At 40.6% G+C, this 19698-nt stretch overlaps 2 protein-coding genes across 3 annotated transcripts; one reads left to right on the forward strand and one right to left on the reverse strand.

Annotated features, from left to right (window-relative positions):
* The first annotated feature begins 1462 nt into the window (after positions 1-1462).
* LOC146471748 (guanylate cyclase soluble subunit beta-1-like) lies at positions 1463-12012 on the forward strand. The gene is made up of 7 exons (XM_085120270.1): positions 1463-2055; positions 2139-2212; positions 2315-2418; positions 2617-3908; positions 7311-7457; positions 8510-8664; positions 9752-12012. Exons 1-7 carry the CDS (start codon positions 2053-2055, stop codon positions 10308-10310), a joined length of 2334 nt encoding a protein of 777 aa, XP_084976396.1. The 5' UTR covers positions 1463-2052; the 3' UTR covers positions 10311-12012.
* A 129-nt stretch (positions 12013-12141) lies between these two features.
* Positions 12142-18391, reverse strand: LOC146471749 (guanylate cyclase soluble subunit alpha-2-like). Of its 2 annotated transcripts, none has more exons than XM_085120272.1 (5): positions 18088-18391; positions 15194-16422; positions 13954-14103; positions 13511-13665; positions 12142-13066 (listed from the first exon to the last, which is right to left on the reverse strand). In XM_085120272.1, exons 1-5 carry the CDS (start codon positions 18095-18097, stop codon positions 12892-12894), a joined length of 1719 nt encoding a protein of 572 aa, XP_084976398.1. In that variant the 5' UTR covers positions 18098-18391; the 3' UTR covers positions 12142-12891. The 2 variants fall into 2 exon arrangements, with proteins under 2 accessions (XP_084976398.1, XP_084976397.1); XM_085120271.1 differs by lacking the exon at positions 18088-18391 and adding an exon at positions 17037-17124.
* Positions 18392-19698: the final 1307 nt, after the last annotated feature.

The raw sequence follows: 19698 nt of genomic DNA on the forward strand, positions 1-19698 counted from the left end.
TCATGGTCGGTAGAGCTTCATGATTACAGTAATTATTCCAAAACATCATGCTCGCTAGAGCTTCATGATTACAGTAATTATTCCAAAACATCATGCTCGGTAGAGCTTCATGATTACAGTGCATCCATAAAAATGGAAAATATGATTAAATCGAGTTTTTTTTATAAGGAATCGATTTTAATTGGTCAGCGGCAAGGTTTGTCCGTTATATCTGTATAACGTTTTTACCAAGGAACAATTTTACTGCATTAAAAAGATAATATCTATTATATGAAAGTGCCTCCGGGTAGCACGTTTACATGTCATGTAACATGTAACTGAACTGAAAAAAGACGGTGTTTCTCATCTATCAATTTTGGCTGCCCTTTCGAGTATTGTCAGTGTATTACCACTCAGAATACTGATTATTGAATTTCATTTCGTTAATTCAGTTTTCTACGCTTCTAGAATATCGCATCGCTCTTCTCTTGTACCCGGAAGAATGAGCAGTTTTTACGCTGGTTTTGTTGTTGTTTGTTATTAGTTGTCGGCGATTAACTAGTTTATCGATCGGAAGTCGGATAAAAACACCCGATGCTTGGAAAGCGACAAAAGCAAGGTATTTTCTATGTACGATTATCTGGCGGATATCTATTCTTTCTAATGTTTGGTATTGTCCGACATAGCACAGATCACTGCTTAGAAATAATGCATATTTTGTTGACAACAGACCCGTTGTCGCCCGAAAAAACTCGCTTTAGAAAATCTACAGCTGTGTTTATATTACGAACCATAGAAACCATCTATTTATAAAATTAACAAAGGCACTGATAAGAAATCGACCAGAACCGATACGTTCCAGTGGGTTTGCCATCGTTAAAAATGAAGGCGAAATAAAGAAGGACGGAATCCTCGAAGATTAAACAATAAGCTGAATACAAGAGCGATTTATACAGTTTTTATGTATTTTACTGAGTGCATATATGGCAATCCGAAAAAAATCAGAAATGTGTGTAGGATTCGGGAACATTCGGTCATGTGCGGTGACTGTCAACTGATATGCACTTTGAAGCCAAAGGTATTTCGCAATTTAAACACACGCCACATTGCCATTTATTTTTAATAACCGTCTACTACCCGGGGTTTTTTTTAGCCAAACTGGTGCTGTTTTCAGCTGTATTTTTTTAGCTCTTCAGTTTGAAAGCACGCGTTTTATCTTTTTCTCTTTCAGACAATTTTCTTTTTGTTTTTACTTCTCCGACTTCCCGAAAAGCTTGGTGATGGTATTGGGTGAGACATGTAGCCATGTGAACGATTCCGTACCAATTGAACGCAAATTTGACCCCGCGCTGTCAGATGGCATAATAATTAATTTATTCAATTTTTTGCAGAAAAAGACGTTTTTATCGAATTTTTAAAAACTCCAATCCCATCTGACAGTAATTGAAACATGTGCTGGACTCCATGTCAAATAAGTAAAAGCTTTATTTAATAACGTTCTCTGCCGTTGTCAAAAGTAATTTTATTGACCTGTCCGCATGTGAAAATAATTAGTTTGATTACTCGAAGACACGAAAATTTTCACAGTGGTCGAAAAAAACAGTCACGCACAGCGCAGCCTTGGGGGTGTCTGATAACGCATATTATGACACATTGTGGCATGCGCTTGACGGATTTATTGATTTGGCACAAAAAGCGAAGAAAATTAAAGAGCCCAATCAGCTATCGGAGCATTAAATGCTCAAGTATTTGCTCTTTGGTTTGCAATGTTGCCAAAACACACAACCCAGCGAAAGGTCAACGCGGACAATTGCAATATCAGATGCTTCGCGCGCGAAGTTAATTACCCCCGCGAGGATATTGTGTTGAGCGAATTTTGACAAGCGGTTTGCAACTTTGCAGGCTCGAGGTGTCTTATTGACAAAAGCAATTCACCTGATTGGAGCGGTCAGATGCCTTGGGGAGATATAGAGCCACGTGACACAACAATACAAACAGTCAAGTAAAAACCATTAGCAAGCCGCAATTGAGTCGACGACCGGCTGACATCTACGCTCAGAGCGTTGTTGAAATATGGTAAGATTCTCGCTTCCTTTCGATTGAAATCCTAACATCTCACTCGTGAATTGTGACCGATTTACTCTTCCTTCCCTTCACAGTACGGATTCGTACATTGCGCTCTAGCAGATCTTGTGATTAGCAAGTTTGGCGAAGATGCGTGGCAATCGATAATGTGAGTGGAAAACAATATGTAAACTTAATTGCTTCTCAGTGAAGCGGTCGTGCGTTCCACTAGCTCATAGCTAATTGCTGTTTTTTCCTCCCGCTCTCTTAGCGAAAAAGCTGGTGTTGAACTCCATGGCGGGTCCTATCTTATTCACAAAGTATACGACGATGCGGAGACAATGAGCTTGGTTACCGCAGCCTGTGAAACCTTAGGTATGTACAAGACTATACTGTTTTCAGTTAAGCTTATGTTTCTGCCGTGAAATACTCTTTCATCTGGGATAAGACGCGCTCAGCTACCTAACTGTAATGTAAGTCTCCCGACACCTTACTCCCATAAGAAAAGATTAAGTGTCGTTAAAGGTACTCGAAAGATCACTTACGAGACCTTCAACTATTTTTCATTTGCAGGTCTTAATTTGAACGACGTTTTGGAAGCGTTCGGCGCGCATTTTCTCGACTACTGCGTCCAGTCTGGGTATGACCACATTTTGAAAGTTCTGGGGAGAAATCTGCGGGATTTTTTATGCAATCTGGATGCCCTCCACGATCATCTCGCTACTATCTACCCCGGAATGGAGGCACCCTCGTTCCGCTGCACCGAAACAGCAGACGGGACGCTTCTGCTTCATTACTATTCAAAGAGACAGGGACTTGAACATATTGTGATCGGCATAGTGAAGGCTGTTGCTAAAGAAATGCTAAATACCGAGGTAGCAGTTTCGGTGAAAGAGGCTCTCTCGGACGATAATGACCATGTCGTATTTGCAATTAGAGAGACTGCAGCTGGTTGTAAAAATGCGGGGCATTCAAAACTTGGCCTGCAGACATTCGATTTAAACACGCTTGCTGGCAAACAAGGCTTTCAACTGTCAGACAGTGAAAATGACGGAAGAAGACACCACAGGGAATTAAATCTTTTGTCGTTTTGTAAAGCGTTTCCATTCCACATTATGTTTGATAGGAAGCTCATCATCAGTCAGGCTGGAGTGGCGATGACACGCGTTCTAAATAAACGTATTCCTTTCGCGTTTAACGAAGCGTTCGACCTTGCGCGACCGCGCATGGAATTCACCTTCCAAAATGTAATGTCTTATATCAACACGGTTTTTATCATCACTGCTAAACAAACCGCGCTGAGAAACGAAACGGCTAGCAAAGTGATGTCTTCCCGATCGGATGAAGGTCGTAGAAGGAGTGATGCCGTTCCCGTGTTGCGTCTCAAAGGTCAAATGATATATATACCTGAGAACGATTGCGTTTTGTTTCTGTGTTCACCTCGGGCAACAAACTTGGATTGTTTCAAGCAACTGGGAATCTTCTACAGTGATATCCCCGTTTACGATGCTACCCGCGATCTTATCTTTATGTCGCATGCGAGAAGAGCCGAGAGAGAGCTGGTCGAACGGTTAGAAGAAACAAGCAACGACTTGAAAAAGCTTGAGAGCGCACTGATCGAGAACAAGCGTCAAACGGACGAACTGCTTCACTCTATTCTTCCCAAAGAAGTCGCGGCTAAACTGCGGTTAAATCAACCAGTTCCCGCGGAAAACTACAAGATTGTCACTATTCTTTTCAGTGATATCGTCGGTTTTACAGCTTTATGTTCAGACGACAAAATTGTTCCCATGGATATCGTGCGAATGCTGAACAAGTTGTACACCTACTTTGACATGCTGAGCGGAATGAACGACGTATACAAGGTTGGTATCCACTCATCCCTTTAAACCTTCTATTGTACAACAGCGCGACACCTCTATTGTGAACGTTAAATGTTTACTTAAGCGCTGAACTTCTTTAAAAGCCCGCATTGTTTTTCAATGTTTGCGAGTGGCAGTTCTTGAAAAGACCTTTCGGCCCCTTGGTTTAGGGAGTTAGATTGTGTTTTGCGGCGATGACAGTTAAAGATTCACACGAATTAAGTTAGTTCCTGCCAAATGACAACCGCACGCAGCGCTTCTTTTCCAATGAGTTTTTGATACTTCAGTCACGCATGTCAAAGTCTCAGAAAGGAAGCAACCTTTTTTTTTCCGTCGGAAAGCTATCAGTGAATTAGTACTTTTATTTTTATTCTCCACAATCAGTAATTTGTTAGCCTGAATTCACCACGAAAACTCCTCCCCGCTAGTTTTCATTGATCATCTGCGGCTGCCCCAAACAGTTTTATGCAAATCTATCTTCAGTTTCTTTATTTGATTATTGCGGACAAGCGTATTTGTTTAAAAATCTTTCACTGACTTCCCTTATTGACAAGTTTTATTTATTTTTTCCTCTCTCAAATACAAACCCAAGTAGCGATTTGGTCTCGTTTTGCGACTTTCAAAAGAGCTTTACTCTGCAAACACTTGAGAAGCTTCATTCGATGCCCGAGAAAAAATGAGATTCCGCGAGTTATTAAGATATTTTCTCGCGCAGTACAAAGTATATTTACACTAAAAGTTTAAAGAAACTTGTAAAAGATTAAAAGCTTGGACGGAAGGAAAAACTTCATTATCATATACGGTTTTGTAGGTTTTCTCGTGCGATTTAATTAAAATTATTTTATCGGTCGGTATTGCGACAGATGTTGAGGTTATTAAACGTTTGCCCTCTTCACGGGAGCGAACGATTTACACGCAATCTTTTGATTAAGAAAATATACTCAAAAGACGTTCTGTTTTCAATTTGAAGCTATCGCGGCGGGTTCTTCATGGTTTTCTTAAAAGCATGATAATCACTTATTTGCTACGCAGATTTTGCAATACCCACACAGACACAATACGTCAACCAATTAAAGTGGTTTGAGAATAGGTTCTGACATCCTAATCAAGCTTTGTAATTACAGTTAATTCTTTGACACCTTTTCCACAATTTATTTAATTTTTGGCCACCGCATAATCAGTTTTTATCTGCGGCAGAGTCTGGCATTTGTTTGACGTTGTTTAGCGTTATTTTCGCGATAAACAGCATCTCAAATTGGCAACTGCTTTAGAAATTATTTTATTAGTCCAATCGCTTTTAATAGCAGGCATTTAGACTTATCATACAACGTCTTTCTTACCGAACTTAGAGAAACAAATCATGAATTATTTATTATGCGTTGCTAGATGGAGGAGAAAAAACGCAAACCTTACACAATGGAAGAAAAAGATGACGGTTTAATTAAAAAAGGAGAAATTAATTTCTACATTCAACTCAAGAAAATGTTTTTTCAAATGAGCTCGTTTTGGTGAATAATAATTTATCGCCAGTACTTAAATTTTTTTTCGCTGAAATGATTGCCGAAGGAAATCTAACTGGTTCAAAGCTGGGATAAAGCTTAAAATTACTATTTTGGCGCGAAAGCCTTAATCCCTTAAAGAATATAACAATAAACTATAAAGGATTTGAAGTTGAATTGCTTACACCGGTGGGATCAAAAGGACTCAGTGGCTTCGCCTTCCGCTACAAATTGTATAAATTTACCGCCCAAGCTGAAAACAGCTGAGACACAATGCAAAACGTAAACAAAACGGTTTTCACAGCAAGGAGCTCACACAATAAAGAGAGGCGTTTAGGTTTGGCCCTGAATTTCCCTGCTGGTGAAGAATAACAATCAAATAATCATAACCCTGTGACCCGACTATTAGATAAACTCGGAATTTGATTGGATGCGCAAGGGTCATAACAGAGAACGACGTTTTATAGATTGCAAAACATTTCGGCATGTTCAAATGCCATCGTAAGTTACAATTAGTACAGTAAAACTGCGCTTATGTTTCTCAGAAGGTGATAGGTTAATTAACAAGGTTGGTATAGATTTCGATAGACTGGGCGTGCCTTGGGGGCACATACGAGGAAAAATTGCCGAACTCACAAACTAAATACCAAGATAGACCGTGTTTACCAAATTTCTTTGTTGAACAGATCGGTCAATGAGATATGCAAAAACAACAAACCATATTCGTATTGTCGGTGTTGAACTGCATATTAAAAAAATATATTTGCTTGTGAAAGGATTCCTCTGCTTAAGCCTCGTGTGAATGCTAATTCCAGTTCCATACGGAGAATACGAAAATTTCGTAGGTGATGCGTGACACTTAAATACGAATATGGTTTTGCTTTGGTTTTGTCTGTGATTGGTTGACAAAATTCGCGCCACTTTTTCAACCAATGAGGAACAAAACCAGAAGCAATGGGGTCTTGCTGCGTATTTTCCCGCGCTTGACGCCGGTGACATGTATTTTCTTCGTGTTCTGATTGGTTCATTGCGCTGTTTACGTCGGTTGTGATTGGCCAGATTAATTACTTGGTTTTGGTTTTACGACACTCAGTTGAAAACCGTTCTAACTGGGTCAGCTTCCGGTTACTATTTGCTATCGACCGATAGAAACCTCAAACTTGCCTTATAGTAGTATTAGTACTCAAGAAGATAATCCGAGGCCCTTACGGGAGTCAAATACATGACCTGTGCCAAGAGACTCTCGAAGACCCACCCTAGTGAACCTGCTTGGGGACTTAAGATTTGTAAACTGTGTTGCGCTGCGACGGTTTCCTGAAAATCGAGCCAATTTTTTCGGTTTTGTTATTACGAAAAGGAAGCTGGCAAATTTTAGCATGTAGATCGGTCTCCAAGCAAACCATACGCGCAGAAGCAATGTAGAAGTTTCTTTCTTCCATTTCTGGGAGTGTAAAAGCGAGGGAAAAAAGCGAAGAAGAAAAAAAGAGTATTGAGTTATATCTTCCAGTCGATTTATAAGTTACACGGCACCCAGCGCCCCTGTTCACTGTACAAGGGCATGGCAAAATAAGGTGTTTTGCTTTGATTCATGGCCGAGTTGTCTGAAGCACAATTAATCTAGGTTAGTTACCATGACAACTTATAGGTTTTATTCACATTCAACCAAGGATTAATGCTAAATGCCCAATGATCAAGTCGGCCAAGATGGCGGATCAACCGGCACAGATTTATCCCAGTCGTTGATTTTTCCCAGTGCAAACAAACTTGCAGGTTGGAATAATGAGAGAGTAAAGGCCGAAATGTCTTTGCCCCAATCCGAGTCTAATGTTTTAACTCAGTCGGTCAGAAAAACTCGTTTTAAAGAAGTTTGTATTTTAATGAAGTTTCGATCACGATTACGCCGTAGGTAGAGACAATTGGTGACGCTTACATGGTGGTGGGCGGTCTTCCCAAGCCCTGTGACAACCATGCAGAGAAAGTGGCGCACATGGCATGCGCAATGATGGAGGCTTCTCAGAAGGTACTCTCCCCTGTCGACAGGACACCACTCAAGGTACTTCCTAAGTCTCTTAAGACTCAACATTTGTTTACATTCTTACTTGCGACGCGATTTTACGAGAATTAACGCGTCGCCTGCGCGCTACTAGGTGAAAATCACACCTATGACAACTTTGCGCTGTCTTCAATCCCTGTCTTTGTTCCGACTTGAACTTCTCTTGATCTTTTTTGGCGGGTGTGTGTGTGGGTTGGGAGGGGAGCGTGATTAGGAATATATTTGCTAGTTTTCAGCGCGTTAGCCACAAGAAATTTATTTGGAAAATCACATGTGCACAAAATTTTACGGTATAACCGCGGCTTTGGGAGAGAAAACTTAGCTCATCTGTGGGCACGGATTTTATCATTTTTGTCTTTATGGGGAAACAAACTTGAAAATAACGACCCGTGAGGCGAAGCCTCAAAGTCTTCTCCGTCTTCGTTCCTTTCTGCAATTACAAGCCTTCAGTTCAGCTTGTTTCCCCAACTTCAAACATTTTTTTTTTTTGCGCTGAATGCAAAGACATTTCTGCAGTGAAATGATCAAGTGAGACAAAATCCAGTAGCGCTTTTTATAAATTAAGAACTTTAAGAAACCACGACGGCAACTCCAACGAAAACGTCACTTGAAAATATAAGTTCGGGTTACTTGTACTACTTCGCGATTATTTCAATTCGTTCAACTAGTACAATGTGGCTGAATCATCCAGTAACAGAACAGTTGGGAGCGGTGTTTAAGTTGAGGTAGGACGGAACGAAAATGTTTACTGTCATGTGGTCACGTTCTCCACAAAACCTCGAACTTGGTCATTTCCCGCTGTTGTTTGGCTGAGTACGGTGAACAAATGTACCAAAATTTAAAACGGACGTACAGGGCCTTTGTTTTTCTTATTAAATCCTATTGTTTTGTGACGTTTTCGTTGCCGTCGCCATAGTAGCTTCTAAAACTCCCAACTTTTTCCACTTTCATGTGAAAGTTGCGCCTTCTGTATATTCTGTGTCTTCAGTATATTTGATAGCACACTTTCAAAACAAGAACTGATTTTTTCATCTTGTTTTTTAATCCGTCAGATTCGGATTGGAATTCATACTGGTCCAGTCATGGCCGGGGTTGTGGGAAAAATGATGCCACGCTACTGTTTGTTTGGAAGTACTGTCACTTTAGCAAACAAGATGGAGTCCGGCAGTAAACCAGGCTTCATTAATGTCAGCTACGAGACCAAACGGTGAGAGGAAACAAGTTAAAAAAACATGTTGAGTTCAATATTAGAGTGGTTTTGATTGAGTGGTCGTAAAACCAAAACCAAAGTACTTACTCTGGCCAATCACAACAGACGCAAACAGTGCAATCAACCAATCAGAGTGCAAAGCGTCTAACCGGCGCCAAGCGCGGGAAAACGCGTGCGATTGGTTTTGGTTTTACTGCTCATTGGTTGAACAAATGGCACGAATTTTGCTAACCAATCACAGAGCAAATTAAAGCAAACCAAAGCAAACACAATTTACTTTCAACACTCTAAATGTGACGCTCTAAATTCTAGATTTAGGTATCATTAATTGCAACGTCAGCAAGAACTGGATTTCTTTTAATCCATAGCAATTTATTCTTCTCTTGCTTCTTGAGCATTAGAGGGAAAGATTTTTGCATCGGCAGGAAAAAAAATCCGCTGTGAAACGGAAGAGAACAACCTGTCGGCATACAGACTAGAAACATGTCAAGCCCAGACATCCCCCATCTTTTCGGCATAAAAAAATGGCGCCAAAACAAGTGTTTCGTATATGAGCAATATGGTGCAAATGCAGGCACGAAGACCGATATTTTTAACACAAACTGTTGTTTGGCCACAAGAGCAATATATTTTTATCGTGTTTTATAAATTAGACCGCGCCGAAACAAATGTTTTGTGCATTAGCAATATGGTGCAAATGCAGGCACGAAGACCGCATGTTAGGAACATAAACTGTTGTTTGGCCACAAGAACAATGTCTCTTTATCGTGTATTATAGATTAGACCTTGAAAGATAACGAAGGTAAAGCGATATGAGAACGACACGTGTATGTGTGACCAACGGATAAGCCACGAGCCGCCGCGCGTAACGAGCGGGCAAGCCAACAGTAACGAGGGGAACGTCTCGCGTCTCGCGATTGCGCAGTTGTGCCCTCTTTTCACGCGAGTCACGATCACGCGGTACTTCTCGCGTATATCATGACATTTTCGCGTCAGTCACGAAATATCCCAACTATCTTTGAAGAATGAGATATTTCTCTTGCAGTTTATCAGTCAAATGAAACTTATTATCCTTTTCTCTCAGGTATCTTCAGAGGTCCAAAGAGTTTGAGTTTGCTCCGAACAACGAGATCCCAAATCCGTTGACTTGCTTCTTTCTTACGAGGAACAAGGACGCGAGGAAGAATCCGTCAATTATGGATATCGCCGCCTCTGTTGCTCCCAACAACATCTGCATGTTCCGATCGCCGATGACATCCCCTTCCCACTCCCCCTCGATGAAGAGAAGAAGCGAGACAGGGCCAGCAGATTTACGTCACCCCCACCCTGACGGTCTGCCCCCCAGGAGGATGAGCTCGGTAGATGTTGCGTCAATTCACGAGAAGCTGGAGAGTCTTAGGCAAGAAGAGACCAACAACAACAACAAGCGGCGGAGGACGACTGTGGCGTCATTGTGTCCAGTCTTCAGATCAAGCCACTTCAAGCGAGACGAAAGCATCAGTGAAAATGACAACGACGAAGACGAGGATGAGGAAACTGGAGGGAGAGGAGACATAAATGGCGGCGCTTCACTGATCGGAATGGATGAAGAATCTCTGACGGAACTTGTTGAGCTTACTCAAAAAATCGATTCCACGTTATAGGTAGTGGGTGCACAGGGTAATCCACAACTCTAATATTGGCAAGGTGGTGTCCTGTGGTCGGTATCCCTGCAAAGTGTCCTATTTATGGAAGTGAGTAAATTTAAGACGCTATTGGGGTTTACGATAGTTTTACTTTTAAAATTCGGCAGATTTGGTTTGATAAATACAGCACATTACGTAGGTATATTTTGGTTAACACTGGAGTCAGTGTCACCGGACAACAAGTGGTGTTTTCGGGGATTTTAAAATCAAGATTTTTCGATTATGTAAGATATTTTCCTATTTTCCAATTTTTGACTGTAAAAATTGCTTATTATATGCAATCTTTTGAAGATTTTCTTAGCAGTCTATGAACCTCGAACCCAGAATGTTACCTACGAGAGCATGAGAATATGCATGATAATTGTAGTCGCAAAGCGATGCTTTATGTAAGCCAACCTATATTTAGCAGTTATTCCACGAGCGCGCGTTGGATATGAGATGATAGATAGTTGGCAAAAGTTATTTTATAAGCAACAACAAGGGCGAGTGGAATAATTGTTTTATTAAAAAATATCAGAAATATTACTTGATCTTGCTGATTTCGCTTTGCAAGAACAACCAGGAGACAATTTAATGGTATAATGGCTCATATACCACGGCCGCTAAGCCAATCAGTCAAATCCCTGGAATTGCAGTATACGATGATCCAGTTTTTAATAATAGGCTTATTCTTTGTAATTGAGATCATAACATAGCATTCAAGAGCCAAGATTACGGATACAACTGAGGACATTATTGTTAGATTGTTAAGTCCGTAAATTCGGGTGAATATTTATTTCTAGAGATGTATCCTAATTTCGTTTTCATAGTTTTTTCTACTGAAAAATTCAAACAGTATAAAGGTCTGTTTTTCAAAAAAAAGTTGAGTTGCGTTTTTGTGAGGGTGGTAAAGAGTGGTTCCGAGTTAGCGGGACATTTTAATGACAATTTTTTCAAAATGGACAAGAATGTAGTAACCTCCCACACAGTCATTTCTAATGGAGTGGTATTACCCTTCCCAATGCGTGGCTTGGGAGACTAAGAATCTTGAGAATGTAATCCAACTATCAGTGAATTTGACTGCTCGCTGGAACATGGCCTCTCCAATTCGAGAAAAATTGAGTGGTCGCTTGTACGAGATATTCTATCAACACTCTAAATGAGTTTTTATTTTATCAAACATTATTTTGTAGCCACAAAAGAACATTTCTCAAATGAGCTGGGCTTATATGATGGGCCCTCTCCCCACCCTACCTGGACCCACAGCCACCCTTTACCATTCATATTGTTTATGGTACTTTGATCAAATTAAGACTGGAGAACTCGACAGAATTTATACCAGAGACTCTAAACTTAACTAATATTAATTTTATCCTTTAATAGTTATAAATCTGGCCCGCCTAGATTAGCTCTCGCTACCTGCGGGCCATTCTCTTTTGCTTCTTTTTTCTTGCTGGATTTTTGAGTAAAATTTGATTTAAATTTTGAAACTCGAGAAGCCAACGCAAATGAAAAAGGAGGATTCAACGTTAGCACAAATTGATAACATATAATGTTAAGAGAATGTAAATACATATGGCCAACCAGGTTCCTGAATATAATAGCCATAAATAGCTTCGGTTCTATTTTTAATATCCCCTCATACTGTAATCATAATAAATCTAAATATTTTTTTTCGTCATGAAGTTCCTGTATATGTTTATTGACATGCTCACAATGTAGTTAATATATTTAATCACTCCATTAAAAAAAATTGTAAAATACACCGCGTCTGAAGTTTATATTGCTGCACTCATTTTGCCAGAGCCTGACGTTTTTTTTAGTTCAGGAACCGCTGACATAAAATAATAGGCGCTGAGAATAAGGGAGAAACACGTGACCATCTCGCGCGCGAAAATCTCGCAGTCTAACAAAAAATTAAATCTTCGAGTGGTTAACTTGAGTCGCCTACTTGCTTTTTCGTTTTAATCAACTGTTTCAGCTCCCAAAGTAATTTTTGATCATTGCGCTAATTTCTATCTTTTAACAAACATTAAACTACATTAAACCAATGAGAACGGCTCGAACAATTTTTACACGCCCAACCCAAGTTTTTCGTGTGGGCAATGGTTGGTTCATTATTGTCATGTTCATTTAGGCAGTTCAGTAGATGCTGTCCCGATTTGTTGCCACACATTTTTAGAGCATACCACTGCAAGTTTTCTAAATTCCATACGTTGCGAGTACGGTATTGAACGATTTATCGCGATATTGTGAAGGCGTCGTGGTGCAGTGGTGATACTCAATTACCTTTGCCTGTGATCGTGAACAGGCTCCCAAGTGGGGTATAGGGAGAAGAGAAAAATCAAGCGCACTCGACTCGCTCCGCTTCGCTCTCCGGGCTCTACGTTCTCTTCTCCCTTGGCCCCAGTTCGGTAGCCTGTTCACAGGTTAAAGTTACTTTTTCAGTAAAGCTAAAAATTCTGAACAGAAAAGACTGAGAAGTTTGCTAGTCGTGTGCTAGCGATGCGTAACCCTATATAAACGTAAATTTCTAACCGGGAAAGTCCGGAGAACTTTGTTAGCTGTGAACAATCCATCTTTGAAAGCTGTGCCTGGGCCGAGATGATTGTGGCTCGCGACCAGACCTCCACTGCAGAAAATATCGGTGCCGGACGCACAGATCACGTGAGTCTTTTCTGCTCAGGTCGCTTGGACGAGGAATGAATTGGAAGTCTCCATGGTTACAAATGAGCCTAAGAGAAATAACAAGTTTGATGGCATGTGTCAGCCGTTGCACGCCTCTCTATGAAGCTCTATATAGTGTGCGTTCTTCAGTTCTAGGGTGACGCTAAATCGTGTGAGGAACTTCTTTTAGTATATACGGTAATGAATGCTTATAGACCGGTTTTAATTTGAGTGTCGTAAAACCAAAACCAAAGAAATCACTCTGGCCAATCACAACACGCGTAAGCATCGCAATGAACCAATCAGAGCTGGAAGCAAATAAGGGTATACGGTGCCAAGCGCAGGAAAACGCGTGCGAGCAAGACAAGATTGGTTTTGGTTTTGTTTCTCATTGGTCGACGAAGCGGCGTGAATCTTGCTAACCGATCACAGAGCGCAGTAAAAACATGAAACACTTTCGACACTCAACTGAAAACCGCTCTTATGACAGAGGTTATTTCTGACTGAAGTACCTGTAAGTTGAAGAACTAATGTTGATCTTTCCAGCCTCACTGTCTGACTCCAGTTTGTTGGCTATGGTAACGTTATTTCCAAACAAACAATAACGAGGCATTTTGACTCCAACAACACCGGACAGCACTGAACCAGTGTGGAGACCAATCCTCATCTACAACAGGAACAACAACACTACTTGGACTAAATCAAATTGGAGTAAGAATGGCAAAGCATGCATGCCAGCAGATCGGCCGCGCACGCGCGCGAGCGAGTCACACGAGCAAGCACAAATATTGCCTCCCGCGAGGACACCCGGGAGGCAATATGCGCGCTCGCTGGCGTGTTTCCCTAAGACAAGAAGGAACTACCCGTAGTTTATCTAAATTGTATGGTTAAACAGACGTAAGTTTTAGATTGTGTGTCAGAAGATCGAGATAAAAGCTCTTGCAGGGAACAGTACCTTGAGAGGAAGCCCTTCCGGTGACGGCACGCTCTGTGCGACGTCAATCATTCTGAGAGCCATTAGCGCCACCTTAACAGCATCGTCCACAGTCCCGCAGTTACTCTGAAGACCTCCTGCTACTACGTAAGCGTCGCCAATTGTCTCTATCTGCGAAAAAGGTGGGGTAAGAAAGAAAATAAAATACAACCCGAGAATAGTCCTTGAAAAGCTGCCTTTATCAAACTCTCTCAACATCGTGAGTTCAACATCATATTCATCAATGCTTGATCATGCGGAGGGTTTCTTGACGGCATGGGTGCTAACTGCTTTGTCACCCACTAAAGCATAAAGTAGAAAAACAAAAAAAAACACGCCCTCTTTTAATGCACCACGCCGGCTCTGCACTGAAAAGTGTTTCTTTTCCGTCTGCGCATCAAAACTAACTGTATTTTACTCTTTCCTTCGGCTTTTATTTCTACAGTTTTTCAACCTTGGCTAATTGTCCCACACCCACTCTGTTCGCCTTGGTCCACGCCGTGGATTGGTTATTTCACAGGAAAACCAACCAACCCTTCCGCCAACCACAGGACTCAACGTACAGGATGGACTAACAGCCCATTTTTGGTGTCATAACACCACTTGTGCTGCTTAAGTGTTCCATACATTGCTGCCCTACCTCTGCGTAGCTAGCGCTTGGGTAATTTTGGAGGTGGAGTTCGCGCAGGGCGAGACACTAATAGCCTATCTTACTCAGCCCCGGAGACTTTCGCACATAAAATTTTTCGAGCGGCTACAAAAAATTGGACAGGAAATGAAAGTAAGGTATTGAAATAAATTCGAGCTACACCTACAGAACCAGATCTTTGCACCCTTTAGGGGTTTCTTTTAAATAATCTTACTAGCGACGCCAGACATTTTTTTTTATAGGAGATCCACATAGCTACCCGGGTAATAGAGCGGTTTTCAGTTGAGCGTCGTAAAACCAAAACCAAAGTAATTACTCTGGCCAATCACAACCGACACAAACAGCACAATGAACCAATCAGAATTCAAAGCGAATACATGTAACCGACGCTAAGCGCGGGAAAACATTTGCGAGCAAGGCACGATTGGGTTTCTGGTCTTCAATCTTATTGGTTGAGAAAGTGGCGCGAGTTTTGCCAACCAATCACAGGGTGGTGTAATGCAAAACCAGAGCAAAGACGCAATTACTTTCGACACTGAATTGAAAACCGCTTTAAATCACAACAGTTATTACCTTGCAGAGATCCAGCTGACCACATCTCTTATCAAATTCGGTGTACAAATTCTTTAACATCTCCACAACTTCCATGGGCGCGCATTTGCCGCAGATTGATGTAAACCCAACAATGTCACTGAACAAGATGGTGACATCATTGATAAATCTCGCGGGAACCGGCTGCCTGTGGATCAGTTTGTTCGCGACATCCCGTGGGAAAATGGACTCAAGAAGATCCTCCGTCTTACGTTTCTCTTGCTCTAGCTCTTGGGAAGCTACTTGCAGCTCTGTTTTAAGTTGTTCCATCTTTTTCTTGAGGCCATCCTGTGCCATAGCCTGTTCACTTACAAGAATAAGCCCTCTTGTGGCGTCGTAAAGAGGAATATCGCTAAGAAAAAGTCCGCGACCCTGCAGTTGCTCGATGCTTTCGACGCGCGGTGAACCAAGGAATAACATACAATCAGATTCGGGTAAATGAATCATTTGTCCTCTCAGCTCAACTGCACCCCGCTGACCTGGTTCCGACATTTGTCCACCGGCTCTGAGACGCAATAAAAACGAACCGTTTTTGCGCCCCAGGATTGACGGAAATGTAAGTCGAACTTTGGGCTCCAAAACCTCGAAGTATTCGCTCAAACTTCTGTTCTGTGCTGATAACAACGGCCCAATTAGTCGTGTCAGTGCCGAACCAAGCTGCTGAATTTGAAGACTTTCGTCGAAAATAAGAAGGAAAGGAAACGCAGAGCATAAAGTTGGTACTGAAATTTTCAAATCTGCGGGAGAAATTGAATGTTTCATTTTCACATACTGTAACGTCTTTAAGCTTGTTTTGCAGAGATTTTCGGGGCTTTTACGAATCCTAAAAACTGCATGATTAGTTCCGGAGTCTACATGAGTATCATCGTTGCAGTCCTCTGCCAACTCCAATGAGACGCTGACGTCAAAAAGAATTTCGGAAGCGCTTTTGACCACACCCACTACAAACCCGTCCCATTCTTTGCGCACGCGTGTATCATAACAGTGAAGCTCGAGTTCGGATTGGTTGTCAGTGGTCTTGCAGTGCAGAGATGGAAGTTCAAAGAAGCTACAGTTATCTTTTGCTCTAAGTAGCTCCACAAAGTTGTCAATGCCATTGAGAAAATCGTGTAAAGAGCTCCCCAAAGTCCGTAGCACCTTGCCGTATTTCTTGTGGCATTCTTTAAAAGCATTCTGCCCCAATTCTTCGAGCGAGGAAGGATTAGACTTCTCTTTAAAACAAAGACAAAAATGGAGAAATTTATATACATTCGTGAGGAACGACGTAAAACGTTTACGGTGGTTTTTTTGTTTTTTATTAACGTTTGGAAATAAATTCATGGCATCAGCAAAAGATTACTGAGTTGAATTTTTGGTATAATAATGTGTATTCAACGCAATTTACTTTTAAATGAGCAGTTTTGGGGTCCTTGTTGTTTGTAGTGAAGTTTCTAAGAAAATAACTTGAACCACCAAAACGAGAGTGTGTCACAATCCCAAAATATATACTGCACCTGCACTTATCACTGTCAAGCAGCGCAGGGGTGGGGGGGGGGGGGGGGGCAAACATAGACGGTAGGGCGATTTGACAGCAATTATCTACCGTAATAGGGGATTTTCAAACTAATTTTCAGCAACGGCCAGCGATTCTTTAATTTTGATCATCCACAAATGCCCTGCAGTGGGGTACTCAAACAGAAAATCTCAGGTTCAAAATTCCGCGCCTGTGCCTAGCCCCCTCCCCTTCCCCCAGCCTCCCTCCCCCTACATCGTAACATTGACAAGCGCACAAAGAGATTACCAAATGAATATAGCAATAACGTTATCATCACAATTCCTGTCTTACCTGTGTAAATAGACTCTATTTTATGATGAGATTCTGAGTCCATTATTTACTTTTCCCAAACAATATTTCTAATCAACTTGCTGTCCTCTTCCTTGCTTTCCTTGCTTCCTTGCTTTCCTTGCTTCCATTCAATTTCTGCAGCCAATTTCGTCGCGTGTCAGATTAATTAAAAAATTGTTGATTCTCATGAATTGGCTAAGAAAACTGACTATTCCCGATACTCGAATAAGCTTGACCAAATAGCTAGAGAAATTGAATATATTTTGTACGCTGGTGGCATTTTCTGTTTGCCACAGAAAATAGAGAAGATAGGTTAATTACACATACTGGTTAGGCCTGAATAATAGGCGTAACGAATAACTCTCTTCCATTCTAGCCAATCATTGCCCTGACCAGAAGCAATTTGAGTCCATTAGCTTTTATATACACATTTCCTTGAATTTTTTTTATTTGTTTATAATTTATGCGTTTCCGAGAATTTTTCCCGCGGTATCTATCAAACCTATCATGTATCGAGCACAACTTGATTCTGAATAATATTGTTCATTTGTTAATTGCATCTTACAAGAAGGTGATGATGTTTAGGTCATATAAGACTTGTAAGATATTGTAAAAGGCAAGACAGTTTTTTTAAAGCGACCATTTGTCTTAACGGTGGTATTCGAATTTTACAAGGTGATATTAGCGATATCTTCCACACGAATGCAGTCAATACGAAAGAAACGGAAAGCTCAGTATTTTGTTGTGCGTGCATCATTAACCCAAGACAAAACAAATTTCGCGAATATTCGTTTCTGTGAGAAAACGCTGTTTTCCTTACATAAATTAAGTTGAACCCTAAAATAGATTTAATTTAAGTAAGAACAATAATATCAGGCTGCGAAATTTTAGCAACTGAAAACAAAACAGTTCAGTGGTATATTGCGATAGCACTTATTTATGGGCATACTGCAAAAACAAAAGAATTGTTTAATAAAATTTACTGCCTAACTGGCTTGCATTAGCCGAAAAATACATTTTCATTTGTTCATGAGTACATTTAAGGACTTACTTTTAGGCATTGGGAAATCCTTTCTGTTTCGTCCCTCTCTTTGGCGGCTTTAAAGTTTCCGTTGTTACAATTTACAAACCGTTCCCTCCTCTTGCTACGACTCGCGGTTGAATCACAGTGTAACTAAAGCCTTGTTTAAACAGCCGACCAAGAAACAGCCGACCAAGTTAAAGCATGCCAAAAGGCTTCACCGCATTCGTTTACTGTTTACAATTCATCAACAAGCTCGTCTTCCAATTCGTTCCCAAAACGAATATGTCATTCAATGACAGAACACCACTTCGTTCAGTATGAATTAATTCGAGTTTTCCTAGGCTCGGCCGTCAACGCCAAAATAAACGCTTGGCGCTTTGAAGTGTTTTCAGAGGAGAATTAGCTAAATATGTCTTTGTGAGCTGTATATCTACACTACATGTATGACTGGGGGTAAAGGTTACTTAATTGTAATGCGTCACTGGAGGAACATAATTTGTTTGTCGAGATATGATTAGCTTTCATCCATCCTTTTAGTCGGTTTTTTGTAATATCTATACCAAATAAAAAGTGACAACGCCTTTTTTATTTTCCATTTGTGCGTTGAAAATCATAGAGTTAGGATAAATACTTCAGAGACTTAAAAGTTGAGACAAATTAGGGCTTTAATTTAAAATCTTACTTTTTAAAAACAGGTTGCAACGTTGAATCGTTATAGGAAATTGGTTAAATTCTATATTTACATTAGTTTACATAATTAGATGGAAATGAATTTTGGATGAAATGCTTTCCCCTAAGCGTAAGTCTGCTATTTATTACGTGCTTTAGTTAGAAACATACTAGATAACATGTAACATTTTGAGGCCTTGCGTCAAGCTAAAAAAGCTTATTCTTTTTTTTCAAGAAAGTGTATTCTCCTTGAGCAATGTTATTCATATACTAAATTGCTGCCCTGATAGGAATTCAAGAATTTATTAGCCAGCGTTGGTGAAGAAGAGGTTTGGGCGGCGGAGCAGCGAAACCTCCGGGAGAATACACTCTCTTTTTTATAAGAATTTATTTTATAAGAATATCGAGGCTGAAATTTGCGAAATTTTAAGAATAAACCTGAGGCTGAGATTTTGAAAAGAATATAATTTTGTGTGTTGAAAATATGTAAATACAGTACAATTGTATGTTTTTAACTAAACTATAAAATTCTTCCTTTATCTAAAAGGCAAAACTAGCCAATAAAACCTTAAAAAGCTGCACTAGCCAAATGTTCGATGCTAATGACAGTTCGATACAGATCTGGCCACCAAATACTTTTATTGATACCCCAATACATTCTAAAAAGGAAATGTCATACGCTATATAGTCTAAGAATATTCACAAAAATATTTTCATCTTAAAATCGGCAGGAAAATAAGAATATTCAGCCCGGGCCGGAAAAACCATATTCTTATAAAAAAGAATAGAGTGTAGGCGATTCCCCTATTCGCACGCGGACGATAGGCAGATATAAAATCAAGTTTAAGGCAAATAAATGGCAAATGACAAGGATGACCACGTAACCACGGTTATCCCAGGTAAGAGATTACTTGCTCAAGAAGATTGTGCAGTAGCCCAATATTTCGCGTTAGACACCCTTGTGGATCT

The sequence above is a fragment of the Pavona decussata genome, unplaced genomic scaffold, assembly GCF_977016875.1.
Source record: "Pavona decussata unplaced genomic scaffold, jaPavDecu1.1 SCAFFOLD_102, whole genome shotgun sequence".
NCBI classification, from domain to species: Eukaryota; Metazoa; Cnidaria; class Anthozoa; order Scleractinia; family Agariciidae; genus Pavona; species Pavona decussata.

Bases quoted from the DNA above. Each gene is read 5' to 3' on its own strand.
- LOC146471748 (XM_085120270.1), top strand. The intron at 3,909-7,310 runs GTTGGTATCCAC...ATTACGCCGTAG, and splicing joins GAATGAACGACGTATACAAG to GTAGAGACAATTGGTGACGC. The intron at 7,458-8,509 runs GTACTTCCTAAG...TTAATCCGTCAG, and splicing joins TCGACAGGACACCACTCAAG to ATTCGGATTGGAATTCATAC.
- LOC146471749 (XM_085120271.1), bottom strand. From the start codon at position 17,079: ATGGACTCAGAATCTCATCATAAAATAGAGTCTATTTACACAG. The intron at 13,666-13,953 runs GTACTGTTCCCT...TTCCTGTTGTAG, and splicing joins CGGAAGGGCTTCCTCTCAAG to ATGAGGATTGGTCTCCACAC. The intron at 13,067-13,510 runs GTACTTCAGTCA...TATTTCTCTTAG, and splicing joins ATTAGTTCTTCAACTTACAG to GCTCATTTGTAACCATGGAG.